Source organism: Lutra lutra, chromosome 10 (genome assembly GCF_902655055.1).
Source record: "Lutra lutra chromosome 10, mLutLut1.2, whole genome shotgun sequence".
NCBI classification, from domain to species: Eukaryota; Metazoa; Chordata; class Mammalia; order Carnivora; family Mustelidae; genus Lutra; species Lutra lutra.
Window position 1 is genome coordinate 15,182,195 of NC_062287.1, and position 18,294 is coordinate 15,200,488.

The 18,294-nt window shown below is 46.8% G+C and overlaps 2 protein-coding genes across 2 annotated transcripts in view; one reads left to right on the forward strand and one right to left on the reverse strand.

The window, feature by feature from the left end:
• Positions 1 to 359: 359 nt before the first annotated feature.
• Positions 360 to 4,998, reverse strand: CCDC153 (coiled-coil domain containing 153). Its single transcript, XM_047693797.1, has 7 exons — positions 4,296 to 4,998; positions 3,907 to 3,985; positions 3,403 to 3,468; positions 2,888 to 3,007; positions 2,244 to 2,336; positions 956 to 1,086; positions 360 to 654 (listed from the first exon to the last, which is right to left on the reverse strand). Exons 1-7 carry the CDS (start codon positions 4,347 to 4,349, stop codon positions 526 to 528), a joined length of 672 nt encoding a protein of 223 aa, XP_047549753.1. The 5' UTR covers positions 4,350 to 4,998; the 3' UTR covers positions 360 to 525.
• Positions 4,999 to 9,191: 4,193 nt separating this feature from the next.
• The window catches only part of CBL (Cbl proto-oncogene), an 85,847-nt gene continuing 76,744 nt past the window's right edge, over positions 9,192 to 18,294 (forward strand). Inside the window, exon 1 of the mRNA XM_047693791.1 lies at positions 9,192 to 9,732. Within this exon, the coding sequence (XP_047549747.1) occupies positions 9,541 to 9,732 (192 nt within the window). The 5' untranslated portion in view covers positions 9,192 to 9,540. The remainder of the gene's footprint in view (positions 9,733 to 18,294) is intronic.

The window sequence follows — 18,294 nt, forward strand, 5'->3', positions numbered from 1 at the left end:
GAGTGTTATAAAATAGAGGAGGGACACAGAGTTTCCTTTTATGAGGCTGTGAAGCCGGCTAGGATTGTTCCAGATGGAACTTACCCCGGCATAACTCCTGGACTCTCGCTTATATTGCAAGAATTTGAAGAGCAGCTACGCCTTCCCTCTGGAGGCACCTTGGGATTGTGGGGGCTGGTGCATGGTCACTGTAGGTTTATTAGAGAAAGGGCCTTGCCCCCACAAATCTGGCTGCCTGTGTTGGCAGGGGTAAGGAGAATAGAGGATGGTGATTGAAGGGCCCCAGAAAGGCCTCAGACTCAAAGCCTGGGGCCCATTTTCTCTAAGAGAGTTGCTGAGAGTTTGTCAAATTTCTCTCCTCTCTTTCAGTCTCCAGGGCAATGGGCCAGCCCAGAACCAAGGTGCCCCCAAAGGAGACCCTTGTATCTGCCAAAAAGCCACAGACCACAGTTCTGTTGAGTTCTACATCAAGATAGCTTTATTGCTGGAGCCTCCAAGAACCCCAGAGACTAGCAGCTTATGGCTTCAAAGATCCAGGGGGTTGAGTCCAAACTGGCGGAGCTGCTCCTTGTACTTGGCATGAAGTCTCAGCACAGCCCCGTCCCACTGAGGCTGGACGACCCTCAGCTTGGCCAAGAGTTGGTCCAGGTTGCCCTGCAGACACCAAGTTTGAGGCCCCAGAAAAGGAGAGGGTAGAGTGAGCGGTGCCCCAGGCTGGTCTGTAAGCTTTCCTCACCAGTGTCTTCTTCAAGTTCTTACTCTTAGTAAGTAGGCATGGTTGTATTCCCCTGGCAGTCTGCCCTCAAGACAGAGCAGGATTCCCTGTGGAGATGCTGCTTCTCCTTCCCCTGGGTCTACCATTGATGACGATGGCAGCATGAACTAGTTTGGGTTGGAGTGGGAGGATAGGGGAGCACTACGTACTGGGGATTGGGCTTCCAACGGTGGTGCTTACATGTAAGATTTCCTCATACTTGGCCTCCATATCTGCCACGTGGGCCCGAAGCTGAGCCAGAGTCTGGTCCCGCTCTCCCAGGGCCTGCTCAGCCTCTTGCCCTGCAGCCTTGGCCTCCTTCTGGCACGTCTCTGTGGGTCAGGGCAGAAGGATGAAGGGGACTGCATAGTGACAATCTCCCTGTGAACAGAGTCCCCAAAGGTGCCTAAAAAGCAGAACTTAAATGGGATCATTCCAGACTTCCCCCAGGATCATCAATTTTCCCACAGTCCCTATAAAGAGCTGACATATACCATTAAGGTACAGCCGAGAAAGTAGTGGACTTGGGACAAGGGATGTGGGTCCAAAGTCTGGTTATCACTTACTTAATATCTGTGTAAGCTCAGGCATGCCTCTCTCAGACTCAGTTTTTTCATCTTTAAAGGCAGACTGATACAAACCTTACCGGCTTACTGTGAGTTAAATGCGAGAATGTGTGGGAAGATACCTCGTATATACAGGAGGTGCTCCCTAAATGCTGATTGATTTTAAATTTGAGATAAGGCAAGGATTAGGAAAGAAATGCAGGGTCTGCATGGCAGAGAAGCAAGTCTTGGGTATCTGTAGCTAAACTGAGGCCATTTTAGGGGAGCCTGGCTGACTTAGTCCGTAGTGCCTGCCACTCCTGATCTCAGGGTCATGAGTTCAAGCCCCACATTGGGCGTGGCACCTACTAAGAAAGAAACTGAGGCTATTTTAGGTTAAGAAAACTCTGAGACCACAATTATGAAAGATCTTATGTGCCATGCTAAGATAGTTCAACTCTATCTTGTAACCAAAAGAGAAAAGAAAACCTTACTGTTCTTTATATTTTTGTTTATCTGGAAGGTTTATTCCTTTATTTAGCAATAATTATGTAGGATTTGGCATGCACTTGGCATTGAAGATATGAAAGTAAATAAGTCAAATATCTTTTCTTAGTTTCATTGTAAAAATCAGCTAAGAGGGAATATGTTTCGCTCATGACAGATAAGGCACGGGTGGGGAGAAAGACCCAAATTTGGAGAGATCATGGAGAGAGGGAGATGAGATGAGAGACCCAGGTCTGCTTTAGTTACAACTTAGAGATTTTTGTCATCTTGAACCCTCTGCTCCAGTCCTCCATGGTGGAAGAGTCAGTGGGGAAAATGGCCCAAAGGCCTAGACAGCACGCAGTCTTCTAGAGAAAGACCATCTTCAGTCCGCCCCTGCAGGCTGGACCTTGTCAGTGCCCCAGGAGAGAAAGGGCTTAGGGGGTGGGGAAGCCTACCCAGCTGTTCCCGAAGGCCTGTCACTTCTTCCTCCAGATGCCTGCTGCGGGTCTCCATTTCCTTCTGCAGGGCCCGGCACTGACGACTCATTTCTGTGGTGGGGGCAGAGGGTGACCAGGGACCCAGGTGTGGATGGAGTCGTGGAGAGAGGAAAGGAAGCTGTGGGTGGCGAAGGGCCTGCTTGGCCCAATGGGACAGGAACATAAACGCCTTCTCAGTTCCCGTGATTTTAAGAAGCTGGCAGAACTGGAACACCTGGGGCAGAGCTGGGAAACCACACCCCTTTCCCCCTCCCCCACCTGGTCAAGTCCCGGACCTGGATTCTAGCCCTTCTCCCCACTTACTCCCATGGCACCAATGAGACAAGGCCATGTAAGTTTTTGTAATCCACATTACAAGAGGTGCTTTCTGTAATCCTTAAAGCACATGGCATTGGGCATCCTGGAAGGTTCTTGCCCAGCATCCCGGAGGCCTTCCTTTGGTTCTTTCAGGCCCCGTGCCTGATCCATGCTGAGCCGGGAAGGTTGGGGCTAGGCATGGCAGATGGAAGTCCTCCTCGGTTCCCTTCCTGCACCCTCTGGCCCTCTTGGTTGTCCTCTTCCAGGCCCCTGTCTCCTGCCCACCTGCCTGGCCAACCACACACCTGCATAGATGGCCTTGCCCTCACTTCGGGCCTCCTCCAACTCAGCCTCCAGCACCTGCAGCCTCTGCCTCAGCTGCTCCTCAGAAGCTTTAGCCCGGCAGGCCTCATCCCTCCGCAGAGCTGTGAAAAGTCCCAGAGCAGTCCTCACAACGGGCGGGGGGGTCCCACCAAATCAGACCCCAAGGGCTTGATAGACTCCTCCCACCTTTGGGAACCTGGTGGCAGATTCCCAGCCTCTCATTCTCTCTCTGGGTTGTTTGGTTGGTTTTCCCCCTAGAATCCCATGAGCTCTTCATTGCTAAGAAGGCAAAACTCTATATCCTGCTTATGAAAAATAGCTCTTCTCACCCACCCTCATTGCCCACCCCTTCCTCGAAATGTCAAGTCTTTCTCCACTGGGGGATGGGGGAGAGATCAGCTCAGCCTCCTGCCACAGCTCCAACCATCCAAGTTTCCAGGATGCAAATTGCCCCATTGTCCCACCTCTGGTGTCCCAGAGCCTTTACCCTTCTTACCCAGGTGGTCTTGGAGCAGCTCCTTCTCCATCACTGCCCGCCGGTGTGCGGACTTGGTCTCCACATCTGCCCTGGCAAGTTGGCAAAATCTCAGCTTATCATGATCTCAGCCTTCCTCATGTCTCCCCATCCTCAGCCTACACTTTGGACTTTTTCCCTGTAGCTCTGAGGGCCTCTAAACGAGGGATCTCTGATGGCAGAGGCTACCGAGTTCACCCCTGTGTCCTGGCTGCCCAGCACAGAGTAGGTACTTGGAATATGGGTGATGAATGTATTAAGGAAGGCACAGAGCCAGAAGGGCACCACAGAGCGGGTGCGTGCTGATTTCCCCAATTTCCCAGCTCCATGGAACCTGGGGGCAGGGGGAAGACACGAAGAGGGAGGGGCATGAAAACTCTGTCTTGTCATGCAGAGGGCTGTGTTCTCTCTGAAGCACCTCTGCTTGGTCTCTAAGCCAGAGCATGGAGAAGCAGGAGGCACTCACCTCCAGCCACCCTGACTCACCAGCGCCCGCATTCTCTTTCTTCTGTGCCCCAGTTTTCTTCCCTTTTCCTTTGGTTTTGGGTGGCATCTCCTTGCTGTCCTAAGGAAGGAGAGGATCATATTTAAGCCTGGGCATGGGGCTCCTTTCCTGACCCCTGGACTGAACCAGGAGTCCTAGGAAAGTTAGAGTTCTAGTCTCCAAGTCTTTCTCTTCTACTTTCCAGAAGCTTCCATGCTTGGACTCCTTGGAACTTTAGGCAAGGCTGGGATTTGGGGAGGGTGGAGCTGTTTCTTTCTATCAGTCAGGTTCTATGAGCAGAAATCATTCCTCGCAGTCGTCTTTTGGAGAAAATAAATCTCAGTACTTGTCCCTTCCCTCTTCCCATCATCCTTGCCCTGCCTCTTCTTACCTGTAGGATCCTCTCTGGCCTCCGCTGTGTCTCCCTGTGGGGTGACCCACTCATGGGAGGGGCAGAGAAATGGCCCAACCAGCTCGGAGCCTGAGGAGGAGCCTGGGTTCTGGGAGCCAATCCAGGGTGGCAAATTTCCTTTGGGGGCGGGACTGAGAACTGCACGGTTGGGTTTCTGGAGACCAAATGTTGTCCAGGTAACTGGGAAACACGGAGCTCATAGGCAGGTGGAATGTGCCAAGCACAAAGGTCCTGGAGGGTCGCTTCTCGCCTTATCCCTAAATCCTAAATGTATTTTGAGAAGAAAGAGCTTTGGAACCAGTTAACTATGCTTTATTTTCACTTAGCAGTGCCTGAAGTTCCGAGACATACAAATGACAGATTTTCACATCTGACAGGATGCTGTTGTGCTGACACAGAGGAAAAGGGCTGACAGTAGCCATTCTAGGTGATTTATATCCCTAGGGCTCATGAGGGAGCACAATGACATTATTAGGCTTTGGGAAGGCGTTTTGCAGTGTATGAGGGAAAGAAGTGCAGAAGGTAGCTGAGGGAGTTTCTCACTTCAGAGAAAGGCAACCCAGAGGAGAGGTAGACCCATGGACTCCAGGGTGCTGACATAGAGGGAGACAAATGTAGAAGAAAGGATATTGGTTAGAGACAAGAGCCATGAGTTCTAGTCCCCCTTCTGGTTGTGTAAACTCTGACAAGCCATTTAATTTTGCTCAACCTCAGTTTCCTGGTCTTTAAGTCTTTGATGCTGTAAATCCTGAAAGGACCGGATTTTAGCTGGGTATTCACAGGGCTTTCTTCCCTTGTGGGAACTTAATTTATTGCCTTGCTTCTCCTGTTCCCTAATGTGGCTGATTCTCAGTCGGGTGCTGTGAAGCTACTTTGCCAGGCTCCCCTCAGTCCTGAGTTGGTCCGGGCTCCCTCTAGTGGACTTGCTTGACTTCTGGCGTCTCCTAAATTTTTCTACTTAAATTCTTGGGCCACGTCTGGGGTGCCTCCCTTTTGGGATACTTCCTAGCAACTTGCTGGGGTCATGAGTGGTTGGAAAAGCAAATTCAGGGAAGGGAGTATGATGGGCGACTTGTCCTTATCCCGATCCTCCTTCCAGCTCTGTGTTACTCCAGCCTTGTCATCTGTCTGCGACCTGGATCTCTGGGCACCGTACTGGCTAGTATGAAAATGGCAGAAACGTCAGGATTTTCCTCTTGTAGGTCAAGGAACCTGCAGACCCTTTAGATATTTCTCTCTCTCTCTCTCTCTCTCTCTCTCTGTGTCAACACTTTTGGTCAATTGCCTGCTGTCAGGAGCAGATCTGAAGAAATGCTTTGAGAACTGGGATTTAAAAAGCCTTCCGCAGGGTGCCTGGATGGCTCAGTGGGTTGAGCCTCTGCCTTCAGCTCAGGTCATGATCCCAGGGTCCTGGGATCGAGCACTGCATTAGGCTCTCTGCTCAGCAGGGAGCCTGCTTCCCCCTCTCCCCTCTGCCTGCTGCTCTGCCTACTTGTGATCTCTCTCTCTGTCAAATAAAAAAAAAAAAAAAGCCTTCCTCTGGGGAGTGGACAGATTCAGGTGGTGGCTGATTCGTGTTTATTTCTCTGTCACCTTGGTGGCTGCAGGGTACTTCTCTGATTCTTCAGACATTTTACAGCGTAAAAAGAAGAACCAGGCTTGCCTTTCCTGGGGCTTACAGTTCCTGTACCCCAGGGTCAGATAATTCTGTGCACAATTCCCAAATCTGGAGAATACTTTTCTTCTCATCTTAAAGTGTGTTTTTCATTTATTCTCCGCCCCGCCTTCCCTGAACCCTTCCCCCTTGCACAGAAATGCAGTAGAGATTCCTGCCCCAGTCCTTCTCCTCATCTAGAAGCCTGTTTGGGGTCATTTTCCAGGGAATGAGAAATCTCCGCATTACGCTGATGCAGGGGCCAGCATTTTGAGGACAGGGTTTACAGAAAACAAACAACATATCATGCCTCCGAAGAGCATTTACTTTTCAAATATGTTCAGTCAACTGACTTTCGGGTGCAGAATGAGGATGTGGTTTGGGTGAAGGTGAAATGGAGTAAGAAAGTGCCCCATGTCACATGATGTGATGATACAAACCGAGCCGGCTCTCGAATAAGCCAAGAATGCAAATGACACTGTGATCAACAATCCAATCCCATCTTCAGTATATGTTGAAAACATGCCAAGTAAAATTGTGGGGGGAGAAAAAAAAAGGTCATTCTTTCCTTCTTTTTTCATTAACTTCAGCTTAGAAGTGAAAATAGGTAAGATCATCTCCACAGAACTCTGTCTTCCTTTGAATAGGATCCCATCTGGGAGTTCAAAGAGACACAGAGGAGAGAACCATCACTCTCTCTGGTTTATTCAAATGTGAAATATAGGTCATTTGTATATTCAAGGAAATATGGCTTTTTCTCTTTTGTAGGGTGCATGAGTGGCATAGTCAGTTAAGCACCTGACTCTTGATTTGGCTTCAGGTCCTGATCTCAGGGTCATGAGATAGAGGCCCCCACCCACACCCCAACCCTCAGGATCTGCACAGCGCCCAATCTGTTGAGATTCTCTACCCCTCTCCCCCTGCACGTGTCCTGCATGTGCTCTCTGTCTCTCTAATAAATAAATCTTAAAAAAATAAAAAAAAAAAACCCTAAACTATGGCTTTTGTTTTTCCTTCTTCTGGGGGGGGGGAGGAGCAGAGAGAGAGAGAGAGAGAGAGTGTGTCTTAAGCAGTCTCCGCGCCCAGTATAAGCCTGATGCAGGGCTTGACCTCATGACCTGAGATGAAATTGAGAGTTACAGCCCCAGAAATATGGCTCCTGCAAGCAGAAATAAAGTATAAATTATACCATTACATTCTATCCAGGAGGTACTGAAATAATAAAAATTGGAAGCCTTAAAGGAAGCCAGAGATGTGTAGATGACCCAGAGGAACCCATATAGGTCCAGGGGTTAATTTCTTGCCTGTATTCCATTAAATCTAGCATTTGATGACGAGGGCGAAAATACCCTGCGTACTTATACTGTGTTAGGACTGTGGAAAACTAAAGTCTACCAGACAGCATAGCATAAATTAATATGAGGCATCTGTGAGAATACAGGGTTATGGAAATTTAGAAGAGGAAAGGATATTTCTAGCTGGAATGTCTGGTGAGAAAGAAAATATTTGAGCTGGATTCTGAAGAATGGATAGGACTTCAGTAGCATACTTTTTTTTTTTAAGGGTTTATTTATTTATTTGACAGAGAGAGAGAGATCACAAGTAGGCCGAGAGGCAGGCAGAGGGAAAGGGGAGTAGGCTCCCTGCCAAGGAAAGATCCCAGGACACTGGGATCATGAGCCAAGCAGAAGGCAGAGGCCCAACCCACGGAGGCACCCAGGCGCCCAGGTGCCCCTTCAGTAGCACACTTTAGGCAGAGGGAATACTCTCAGCCATGGTGATGAAAAAAGAAAGAATTGTGGTATTTTGTGACTTGGTGACTCACCCAGCATAGGATATACATATTGGAATAGTATAAAACTGCAAGGTAGTTTGGAGTTAGATCATGACTCTTAACTTCATCCAGGAGACAATCATGAATGTTTGAAGTTTTTTTTTTTCTGATGCCATCAGAACTATACGTCAGGAAGACTGGTCTGAAGGCACAATGGTTTGGAGATGACAGGGAAACCAGTGAGGAAAACGTTTCAATAAACAGATCAGGGGAGAGAAAGGAAGGGCCTGCAACCAGGGTGGTAGATGGGAAGTTTTGACAATTATCTGAGAGGCTTGTCTAGATTTTCCCTTGGGAGATTTCTTCTTTCTCTAGGTAGGAACTTATTAAAGGAAATTCTACTGATAGGAAATAATGTTGACTACTTAATCAATCTTAGGTAAAGGCCATTGAATTGCAAAACAAGGATGTCTGGCTGATGGGTGCTTGAGTTCAGAGAGATTTTCCCCAACTGTGACAGGAGCACACGGTAAAGTTAATTCCCTTATCAGTCAACGGCTTTGTGGAAGACCCAGGTGGGGGATCTAAGACGGAACTGAGTACTTACAGACACACTAGAGCCTGCAAGTTCCCAAAGAGGAGGCTCAGAATTAGCAAATTAGGGCAGGGCACTTCCTTCTTTAGGAAGAAAGTTCCCTTTTTTTTTTTTTTTCAAAGTTTTTCCAACAGAACTTTTAAATTAGAGAAGTGGAAATGACTGGGAACTGCGTTTCTGTTCCACAAGAGGAGCGAGTACTCCTCTGGTCAGAGCTCACACCCGTCTTACAGCATCTGTGGTCAAGGCCTTTGCAGACCGCGCTGACCTGCCTGCGCAATGTGTGGAGCCCAGTGCGCTGAGCTGGGGAATCTTAAGTACATACTCAATTCCCAGAAAAAGGAACTAGTGTTCAGAAGCCAAAAGAGGGGGAGGTGTTTTGTTTTCAGAAAGTCAAAAGGCCTGGAAGAAGAGCTTGCGGCCTGAGTGTCTCAAGCCTTTCTGGGGTGTAATCAGGCTTGAATATCGGCAACAGTCACATTCTTGTCACATTCTTGTCCTTGGTGCCGACTTAATGAGTTCAAAACACCAAGGGGTGGGGAAAGAACTTCTGTTTTTCTCCAACAGTGTGAAGAAGCAAATGACTTTAAGCTCAATTTCCTCATCCGTCAGGTAGGGGGTAAAGACTTGACGTCGAGGTTCCTTCCACTGCTACCTGTCTTCATTTAAATGTCCCAATAAACCACTCAAAGCGCCAACCTTACAGCCCACAAGGAATATGGAGGGCTCGGCTTCTGTCTAGTGCGCAGACTCCTGCCAGACCCCGCCCCCTTCCTTTCCCGGCTTCTCCAGCAGAGGGCGCAGGCGCAAAGGTTCCGCCTGGGCCCGCCCCCGGGGGCAGGGGAGGGGTAGGCGGCGCGGAAACTTGGCCGCGGCTTTCCGGGAGCTGTGACTCGGGAGGGGGTGGCGCAGGAGCGGTCGCTACCCAGTCGGGACCAGGCCGCCGGCTTCGCGGAGCTCCGCGCGCTCCTCCCGCCCCCGGGCTCGCGCTCTTGGAAGGGGCGCGCCCGCGCGGACCCGCGCTCCCGTCGCCGCCCACTCCCCTTCCCGCGGCCGCCCCTCCCTCCGCCCGGACAGCCGGCGGTGGCGGCGGCGGCGGTGGCGGCCGGGAGAGGCCCCTCCTTCACGCCCTCCTTCTTTCCCTCGCTCGCAGCGGAGCGGAGCCGGCGGACGCGGCTGGGCCCCCAACCCTCCCCGGGCCATGGCCGGCAACGTGAAAAAGAGCTCCGGGGCCGGGGGCAGCGGCGGCTCCGGGGGCTCGGGCTCGGGCGGCCTGATCGGGCTCATGAAGGACGCCTTCCAGCCGCACCACCACCACCACCACCTTAGCCCCCACCCGCCGGGCACCGTGGACAAGAAGATGGTGGAGAAGTGCTGGAAGCTCATGGACAAGGTGAAAGGCCTGCCCGGGACCCGCGGGAGCAGGGGTGGGCGTGGGCGGAGGGGCCGAGGGAGGGGAAGGAAGGGACAGAGGAAGCTGGGGGGAGGGGACGGGTCATGCGGGGCTGGGGAGGCGAGGAGCTGGGGTGACCCAGCCGAGGGGTGGGGGAGGTGGGGGTGGGGAAGAGACCGGGAGGGTGGGGGTCGGCGGTGGGGGAAGGGCTGTGGTTGGGAGTGGGGAACGTTGAGGTGCTGTATTTGGGGTAACGAGACAAAGATGGGGTGGGGGCTGGGGTGAAGGTTAACTGGGAAGCCACCGGGGCGGAAGTATAATGGGGGGGTTATGTTGGGGCTCTGCGGGGTCTAGGGATGTGGGTCACGAAATTGGCCCCAGGAGGTAGGAAGGAGAGGGAGGGCAAAGAAAAGAGTGTGCGATGTACCGGCTGGGGCTGTTAGCAGGATGAGGAGTCGAGCTCGGACTCGGGAATTAACGTTGATGGGCTCTGACTGAGAGACCTGGGGTCAGGACAACTCCGCAGGCAAACTGCGCTCGCGGCGCGCGCACAGTTTTTCTCGTTAAGATGTAACACCAAGATAAAAGAAATTTGGGATGTTTAAATGGGCCAAGGAAGGAACTTTCCTCCACGTCTAGCACTGGGGCAAGTTTTCATCCTCCAAAACATTGGATGGGATCCATTGCTGGTGCTGAGATTGAACCACAAGTTCTGGTTAGAACCATTATCTTCGGAAAGATGTATTCACTGAGCGGGCTGAACAGCAGCTTCAGGCTCCTTCCAGATTCTGGCTGCTTCCAGAACTTCCTCCTCACGCTGCTTTTAGCTGGGTTCTAGTTTTTTCGTGGTGGACCTGACTCCTGGCTTTAAGCTTGTTCCGTGAGCTTTGATTACCTTTTTTAAAGCAAGTGTAAAAAATACCCTTTTATATTTGGCCATTAAGTTTGCCGTTTGAGGGAATTTTACTTCTTCACTGTGTCCGTGGTAAAGAACTGTAGTGTTCCAGAGTACTTCAGAGTGTTTAAGCATTTCCAGAGAATTCAGTGCAGTGTTTCCTTAATATTTTTCACATTCATTAATTCATAGCTTATTTCTTGAAAAATTTCATATTGCCAATGAAAAGTAATTAAGAGTATCTGGCATATTGTAAGAGAATGGTGTTATTTCCTCCAGAATAAACTTGGTTTTCTTTGGTTCCTCTAGGTCTAGGTTCCTCTTCTGTAAGTTCTTCATGGATTCTTTTGGAGTAAAACAGTTAATAAAAATGATTATGAAACACTTGGCAAATATAAATGTTCTGTATAAATGCTTATTAAGTCTGGTGCGTGAATTAACACTCCTGAAGTGCATACAAGTGGTTCCTGAGCCACTTTGGGTGTCTAGTGTTTCTAATGTTAAATAATTTGGTACTGTAATGAATGATCCCAGTATTTGTATGTTCATTATATTGGTGGTGTAGTGCTAATTTCATTATTAGAAGTCATAATAAAACCATTGCAGAAAGTTAGGCATGGAAAGGACACTTTGAATTCATTGACACTTTTAAAAAAATTACCCAATGTATTCAGTATCTGAAGTTTGTAGGGTTACGTTTTAGAGATTTATAGGTAAGGACTAAGGTTCTCCCGGAATAGAAAAAAAACTTGTATTTTTAGTTTCTCATTTAAGATGTATGTATGCGGTATATCGAAACTGTTGAGACCTTTCCTTAAAAATGACAAACTTTTTCTCAGACTTTAGAATCTCTGTAAAGTAGTTCAATAAGATCCTTCTTTAAGTTTTATTCCGTTGTTTCTTAAAGTATGTGTATGGATTTTTGATTTTTTGATGCAGAGTGTTTAATGGGGAAGAATACTCATTTTGAGTGCTTCTCGGGTTTTGATAGTTTCAGGGAAAGTGGGCACATAGCTTTTCCTTTCTAGTGTTGGGAGAGGAATGTTTTATTCTTGTGTTGCTTGTCCTGGAAGGTAATTTTTAGTACTCTTCTGTGCCCCATATCACATATTACTAATCATGCTGAAATAAAACTTAGTTCTTTCTGATGTATTCGTCTGATAGGTTCATACTGCTCTCCAGATTTTGGGTACTTTCGTATTAGATTGAACTGTCTCTTCTGTGCTTTCAGAAATGGTCTTTTTTTCACTTTTTCGTTGTTAGAGTCTTAAATGTGTCGGTAACCCTCCTTGTCTTCGTGTGGTATGATGTAAGTGGTAAAGAACTTAAGTCTCAAATCCACAAGTGTCCCACACAGTTACTGAATTTGGTTCTTGTCACCTTCTATTTCCTGTTTTGTCCTTGTTATTGAAGCTAGGTGAATGTTACTCCAGCCTATTAATAATCAATTTATTGACTTTGCAATGGGAACTGTTGGTGTCCTCCCCTCCCCCAATATTGAATATGTGCAGATGGAGAAGTTGGCATAAGTCATGGGTTCTGGTCAACATAGGCCCGATTTACTAATCCATTATGGAACTTAAACTCATTGTTGGGAAAATGCTTGTCCTAGAACACTTGTTATTTAACAAAAGACATGGTCAGCCTCTGGGGTTTTTTGGTGCTAGCCTAGTATATTGTAATTAGTATTTGTGTAAATGCTTGTGTGTGAAGAAAGTGGCTAATAAGAGCCAAGTGGGCAGGGGAGTGGAGAGAGAAATCCTATAAATTGCCTTAAATGTCAGCTCGGAAGTATTGAAGTACTTAGTTTGGTGAGAGATTCAAAATTCTGTTAGGAAGTAGAGCAGGAGTTGGCAAACTTTTTGTCGAGGGACAGACAGTAAATATTTTAGGCTTTGCTGGACCCACTTAGTCTTGTTTTCTTTGCTGTTGTTTTATAACTCTTTAAAAATGTAAAAGCCGTTCTTAGTTTGCAGGTTTAAAAGAAGGCTGGAGATTGTAGGTTGCCCATCTCTGGAGTAGAGCATCATGCTGGCTGTACTATGTCTGTACTATGTTTTTATTTTGAATTAGCTTATATCACTAGAACATAAAGGTGTTTGATTTTTTTTTTTAAGATTTTATTTATTTATTTGACAGAGATCACAAGTAGGCAGAGAAGCAGGCAGAGAGAGAGGAGGAAGCAGACTCCCTGTTGAGCAGAGAGCCCGATGCGGGGCTCGATCCTGGACCCTGGGACCATGACCATGACCTGAGCCGAAGGCAGAGGCTTTAACCCACTGAGTCAATGGGATATAATTTACAAAAGAATTTATGGGACACCTGGGTGGCTCAGTTGGTTAAGCATCTGACTCTTGGTTTCCGCTCAGGTCATGATCTCTGGGTCGTGAGTTTGAGCCCTATGTCCGGCTCAGTTGGCAGTCAGCCTGAGGATTCTCGCTCTCTCCCTTCCCCCACCCCTCCCCCCAGCTCTCTGAAATAAATAAATATTTAAAAAAATTATAATTCCCTTATGATTTATAAGGGGAAAAAGCTTCCTTTTAAGTCATGAGTTTAAAAAAGTATTTTTTTTTTTTAGATTTTATTTATTTATTTGATAGAGATCACAAGTAGACAGAGAGGCAGGTAGAGAGAGGAAGGGAAGCAGGCTCCCTGCTGAGCAGAGAGCCCGATGCGGGGCTCCATCCCAGGACCCTGGGATCATGACCCGAGCTGAAAGCAGAGGCTTTAGCCCACTGAGCCACCCAGGTGCCCCTAAAAAAGTATTTTCAAAAGGTGATTCTTCCTTCTACCTATCTTCTCTTTGTCCTACCCGCCCCCTCCCCCAAAAGTACCTTTCTATATTTTATTTTATTATTATTATTTTTTTAAGATTTTATTTATTTATTTGACAGAGATCACAAGTAGACAGAGAGGCAGGCAGAGAGAGAGAGGAGGAAGCAGGCTCTCCGCGGATCAGAGAGCCCAGTGTGGGGCTGGATCCCAGGACCCTGGGATCATGACCTGAGCCGAAGGCAGTGGCTTAACCCACTGAGCCACCCAGGCGCCCCGTACCTTTCTATATTTTAGAAGTAAGATGCACTAAATAGAATTTATGATTCAGTATATTTCTTTTTTTTTTTTTTTAAGATTTTATTTAATTTTTTGACAGAGATCACAAGCAGGCAGAGGCAGGCAGAGAGAGAGAGGGAAGCAGGCTCTCCGCTGATCAGAGAGCCCGATGCGGGACTCGATCACAGGACCCCGAGATCATGACCTGAGCCGAAGGCAGTGGCTTAACCCACTGAGCCATCCAGGCGCCCCTGATTCAGTATATTTCATTGGACTATTTCCTCCTTCCCTTCTCAGCTTCCTTCCTTTGCATGCAAGTCCCAAGCATAGTGCTAGGTGTAAATTACCTTCCAGGAGATTACATTATAGTGATAAGGGACCATGTAAATGTGTACAAAGCGATATGAGATCTCTTAAGTTTAAACATAGCGTACATACAAGATTGTAAACTCCATGAGGACAGCAACTATAGTCTGCTAACCTGCAGTGTCCAGTCATGAGGCTTACTCAATAGTAAGTGCTTTGTAAATATTTCATTTGTTTTGTATTGTGCTCGCTTTGGCAGCACATATATTAAATTGTTTTGTATGTTCCAAAGAAATAACTGAAAAGGAAAGATGTGGGGGTGGGAATACATTTTAATTACATTAAACTTCTTTTTTTGCAGTAGCCCTTTGCTGGTATCATGTGTGTCTTATAGAAGGAGGCAGTTAGGCTCAGAGAAGTTAATTTAATTTAGTGGGTTTGGAGGCTGACTTGGAATCCAGGATCACCTATCTCCTGAGGCTTCGTTATTCCCTCCATACAGTACCTTCTTAGGTATACAGCAGAGCCTCAGTAACAAAAAGCCATTTATTCAGAAAGTGACCCTAGGTATAAAACAATCTTCATGCACACTTACTACGTTCTGCCATTCACACACTCAAGTGAAGTAGATGTTCTCTTGAGTGATACTAGGATAGCATTTAATATCATTCAGTGAAATATCATTTGTCTTCTACTTTCAGGTTAAGGGTTTGTGTCTCTCCAAATCATGTGTACCGGTTCCTTTGCATGGTGGTCTCAGAGGCCTGTGCACTTTATTTTCCCATTATACTAGTGCATGTTATCTCTGGTATCATTTATGACTTTTCTTTTTCCATCTATTTTACCGTCTATTTACCGTCTCTTTTACCATCTATTTTACTACTTTACCATCTATTTTATTTTTTCCATTTATTTTACTATTTTTCTTTTTCCATCTATTTTAGAGCTCTTTAGGACCAAGGCTTTGTCTTAATTTCAGTTCCTGGGCCTGACATGGGGTAGTTGGTGCATGAAGTGCAAGCAAACAGTTAACAAAATAAAATGAGCTCAAAACATAGTCCCTCCTCACTCTCTGTGAGATGAATTAGGGAGAATCAGGTAGGGAATCTCTTTTGAGTGCTGACTTAAGGTACCATTTACTCAAAGTACTTTTACCTTTCTCGGTTATAAGGGTAATATATAGTCATTGTAAAACATGATTGTGCTGTTAAGACCTCCCCCAAAGGATGTAAAATTCTTTGTAATTCCTTGTGAAACATGAGCTTGCTTGAGCATTTCACGTGATTTGTGATAACTTGGTAGGTATATAGAATAAAAGTGAGGTTGGGCCAGGGAAGAAGAGAATCTGTTCATTTTGTAACTTTGGTTGACGTGTTTAACTCTTGCTATATAGTAAAACCTGTTTTTAGTATGTAGTAGGTTTGTTGTTAGTATATATACATTAAACCTGATGGCAGATTGGTCCCTTACTCTTCACTGCCGACAGAGTTCATGTTCTATTCAAACATAACAACTTGGTAACTTCTTTTAAAAGATTTTATTTATTTTTTTTGACAGAGAGACAGTGAGAGAGGAAACACAAGCAGGGGGAGTGGGAGAGGGAGAAGCAGGCCTCCCGCAGAGCAGGGAGCCCGATGTGGGGCTCGATCCCAGGGTCCTGGGATCATGACCCGAGGTGAAGGTGGACGCCTATCGACTGAGCCACCCAGGTGCCCCCTTAGTAATGTTTATACTATGGAAAAAAAAACCCATTTCCCTAATGATTAACCTAGATCATTAAAAGAATAATAAATGAAGTATTAACTTGAAAACTGAGTTTAAACTTCAATCCTATTTTTTAATGAAGTTGTTAATTCTGATCTACATTAGGTTTGTTGGAAGTAGGGGGATTATAACAAGCAAGTCATTGTGAAATGTTTTCATGATTAGCACATTTTGTGCTGGAAGGAAATAGGTGGGAGCAGTCAACCAGGAGCACTGGAAGCCAGCCTCAGCTCTATCCTCACAGTGTTCCTTCCTGCAGCAGCTTCCAAAGGGAGGAAGGGAAAGGGGTGCTAATGATGGCATTGGTGGTATACACCCACTGGGGATTTCAAGCCCTGGGAAATTTGGTGCCACAGTCATAGATGCTCCTGTGATTCCTTTAGAAGAAATCCACGATGACTCTGGGTCTTCTCTCTGCAGCTTTTAGATGGACAGTGACTCTTGCTTTGCAGACTCTACTGCCTGGGCACCTTCTCAGACCCACCTCTGAATACTGCCTTTGCTCTGGCTCTGGGATCAGGCATGAGGAAGTCTTAAAATGAGGCCAGCGTATTGATACTTTAGTGAATGGGATGGGATCCTAATTCCCACCTCTTCCTACTTTGAATAGCAGTGTCTATTGTAGCACTCTTTGTGAAAAATGACATATGAATCATAACATATACAGAACAAAATGTAAAAGTCCCCTATTACTCTCCTGCCTCCACGTGACTACCTCTCCAGAGGTACATACTGTCTACAGTTTGGGTTCCATCTCTCCAGTCCTTAGTCCCTTTCCCTAAGCTAGGCTCTGAGAAGGTTGGATGGACAGCATTGCCCATGAAAGATAGATCAACTTGAGCAAGTTACTGACTTTTTAGCATTTACTCACTAAGACTGATAACTGAGTTCTAATCGTCCCTTGTAGAGCAGTTTACAGTTCACATCTGCTGATACATCAGGAATCTCAAAATAGTGTGTTTGAGGAGAATGGAATTGAGATTCAGAGAGATTAAGTAACCTAAGTCACCCAGCTAATACTTTTGCTTTTCGTCTGGATCTTGAACTGGTGTTCAGACTCTGTTAGGTGATTTCTTATAAGCCAGTGCTTCTCAGACTTTACTATGAATTCAGACCATTGCGGTGGGGGGGGTGTTAAGATTTGTTTATTTTTAATTTTATTTTTATTTTTTATTATTATTTTTTAAAGATTTTATTTATTTATTTGACAGAGAGAGATCCCAAGCAGGCAGAGAGGCAGGCAGAGAGAGAGGAGGAAGGAGGCTCCCTGCTGAGCAGAGAGCCCGATGCGGGGCTCGATCCCAGGACCCTGAGATCACGACCCGAGCCGAAGGCAGCGGCCCAACCCACTGAGCCACCCAGGCGCCCCAGATTTGTTTATTTTTTAGAGGGTGGGGAGGGGCAGAGGCAGAGGAGAGAGAGAGAAGCTCAAGCAGATTACATTGAGTGGGAGCCTAATGCAGGGCTTGGTCTCATGACCCTTACTTAGATCATGACCTGAGCCGAAACGAAGAGTTGGATGCTTGACCGACTGTGCCACCCAGGTGCCCCCAGACCATCTGGGGATCTTGTTAAAAAGGTAGAGGCTGAGTAAACCTGGGGTGGAGCCCATGATTCTGTATTCCTGACCAGCTCCTGGGTGATGTCCATGCAGCTGGCCCCAGGGACCACGCTTGAAGTAGCAAGCCTCCATTCCACAGTTGCTTTTATTTTAGGTGAGCCTAACAGACTTTTTTTCCTTTCTTGAGAAATAGGAGTAGTGTATCTCATTTATGTCGAAGATTTTTTTTTTTTTAAGATTTTTATTTATTTATTTGACAGACAGAGATCACAGGTAGGCAGAGAGGCAGGCAGAGAGAGAGAGGAAGGAAGATCTCTGCTCAGCAGAGATCCCAATGCGGGGCTCGATCCCAGGACCCCGAGACCATGACCCGAGCCGCAGGCAGAGGCTTCAACCCACTGAGCCACCCAGGTGCCCCTATGTTGAAGATTTTAATTATTATGTTCTTAAATTTCAAAAGTAAATTGTACTTAGAATATACATTTTTTTTTTTATTTTATTTATTTGACAGAGAGAGAGAGATCACAAGTAGGCAGAGAGGCAGGCAGAGAGAGGAGGAAGCAGGCTCACCGCCGGGCAGAGAGTCCGATGCGGGGCTCGATCCCAGAACCCTGAGATCACGACCCGAGCCGAAGGCAGAGGCCCAACCCACTGAGCCACCCAGGTGCCCCAGAATATACATTTTTTTAAGATTTTATTTATTTATTTGACAGATCACAAGTAGGCAGAGAGGGGGAAGCAGTCTCCGCGGTGAGGAGAGAGCCTGATGTGGGGCTGGATCCCAGGACTCTGAGATCATGACCTGAAGTGAAGGCAGAGGCTTAACCCGCAGAGCCACCCAGGCGCCCCAGAATATACATTTTTTAAGGAAAAGTGGGCTTTAAAAAAAGGTTCTAGAATGTTTTTTTTAAATCTTTCTTTTTTTTTTTTAATTTTTAAAGATTTTATATATTTATTTGACAGACAGAGATCACAAGTAGGCAGA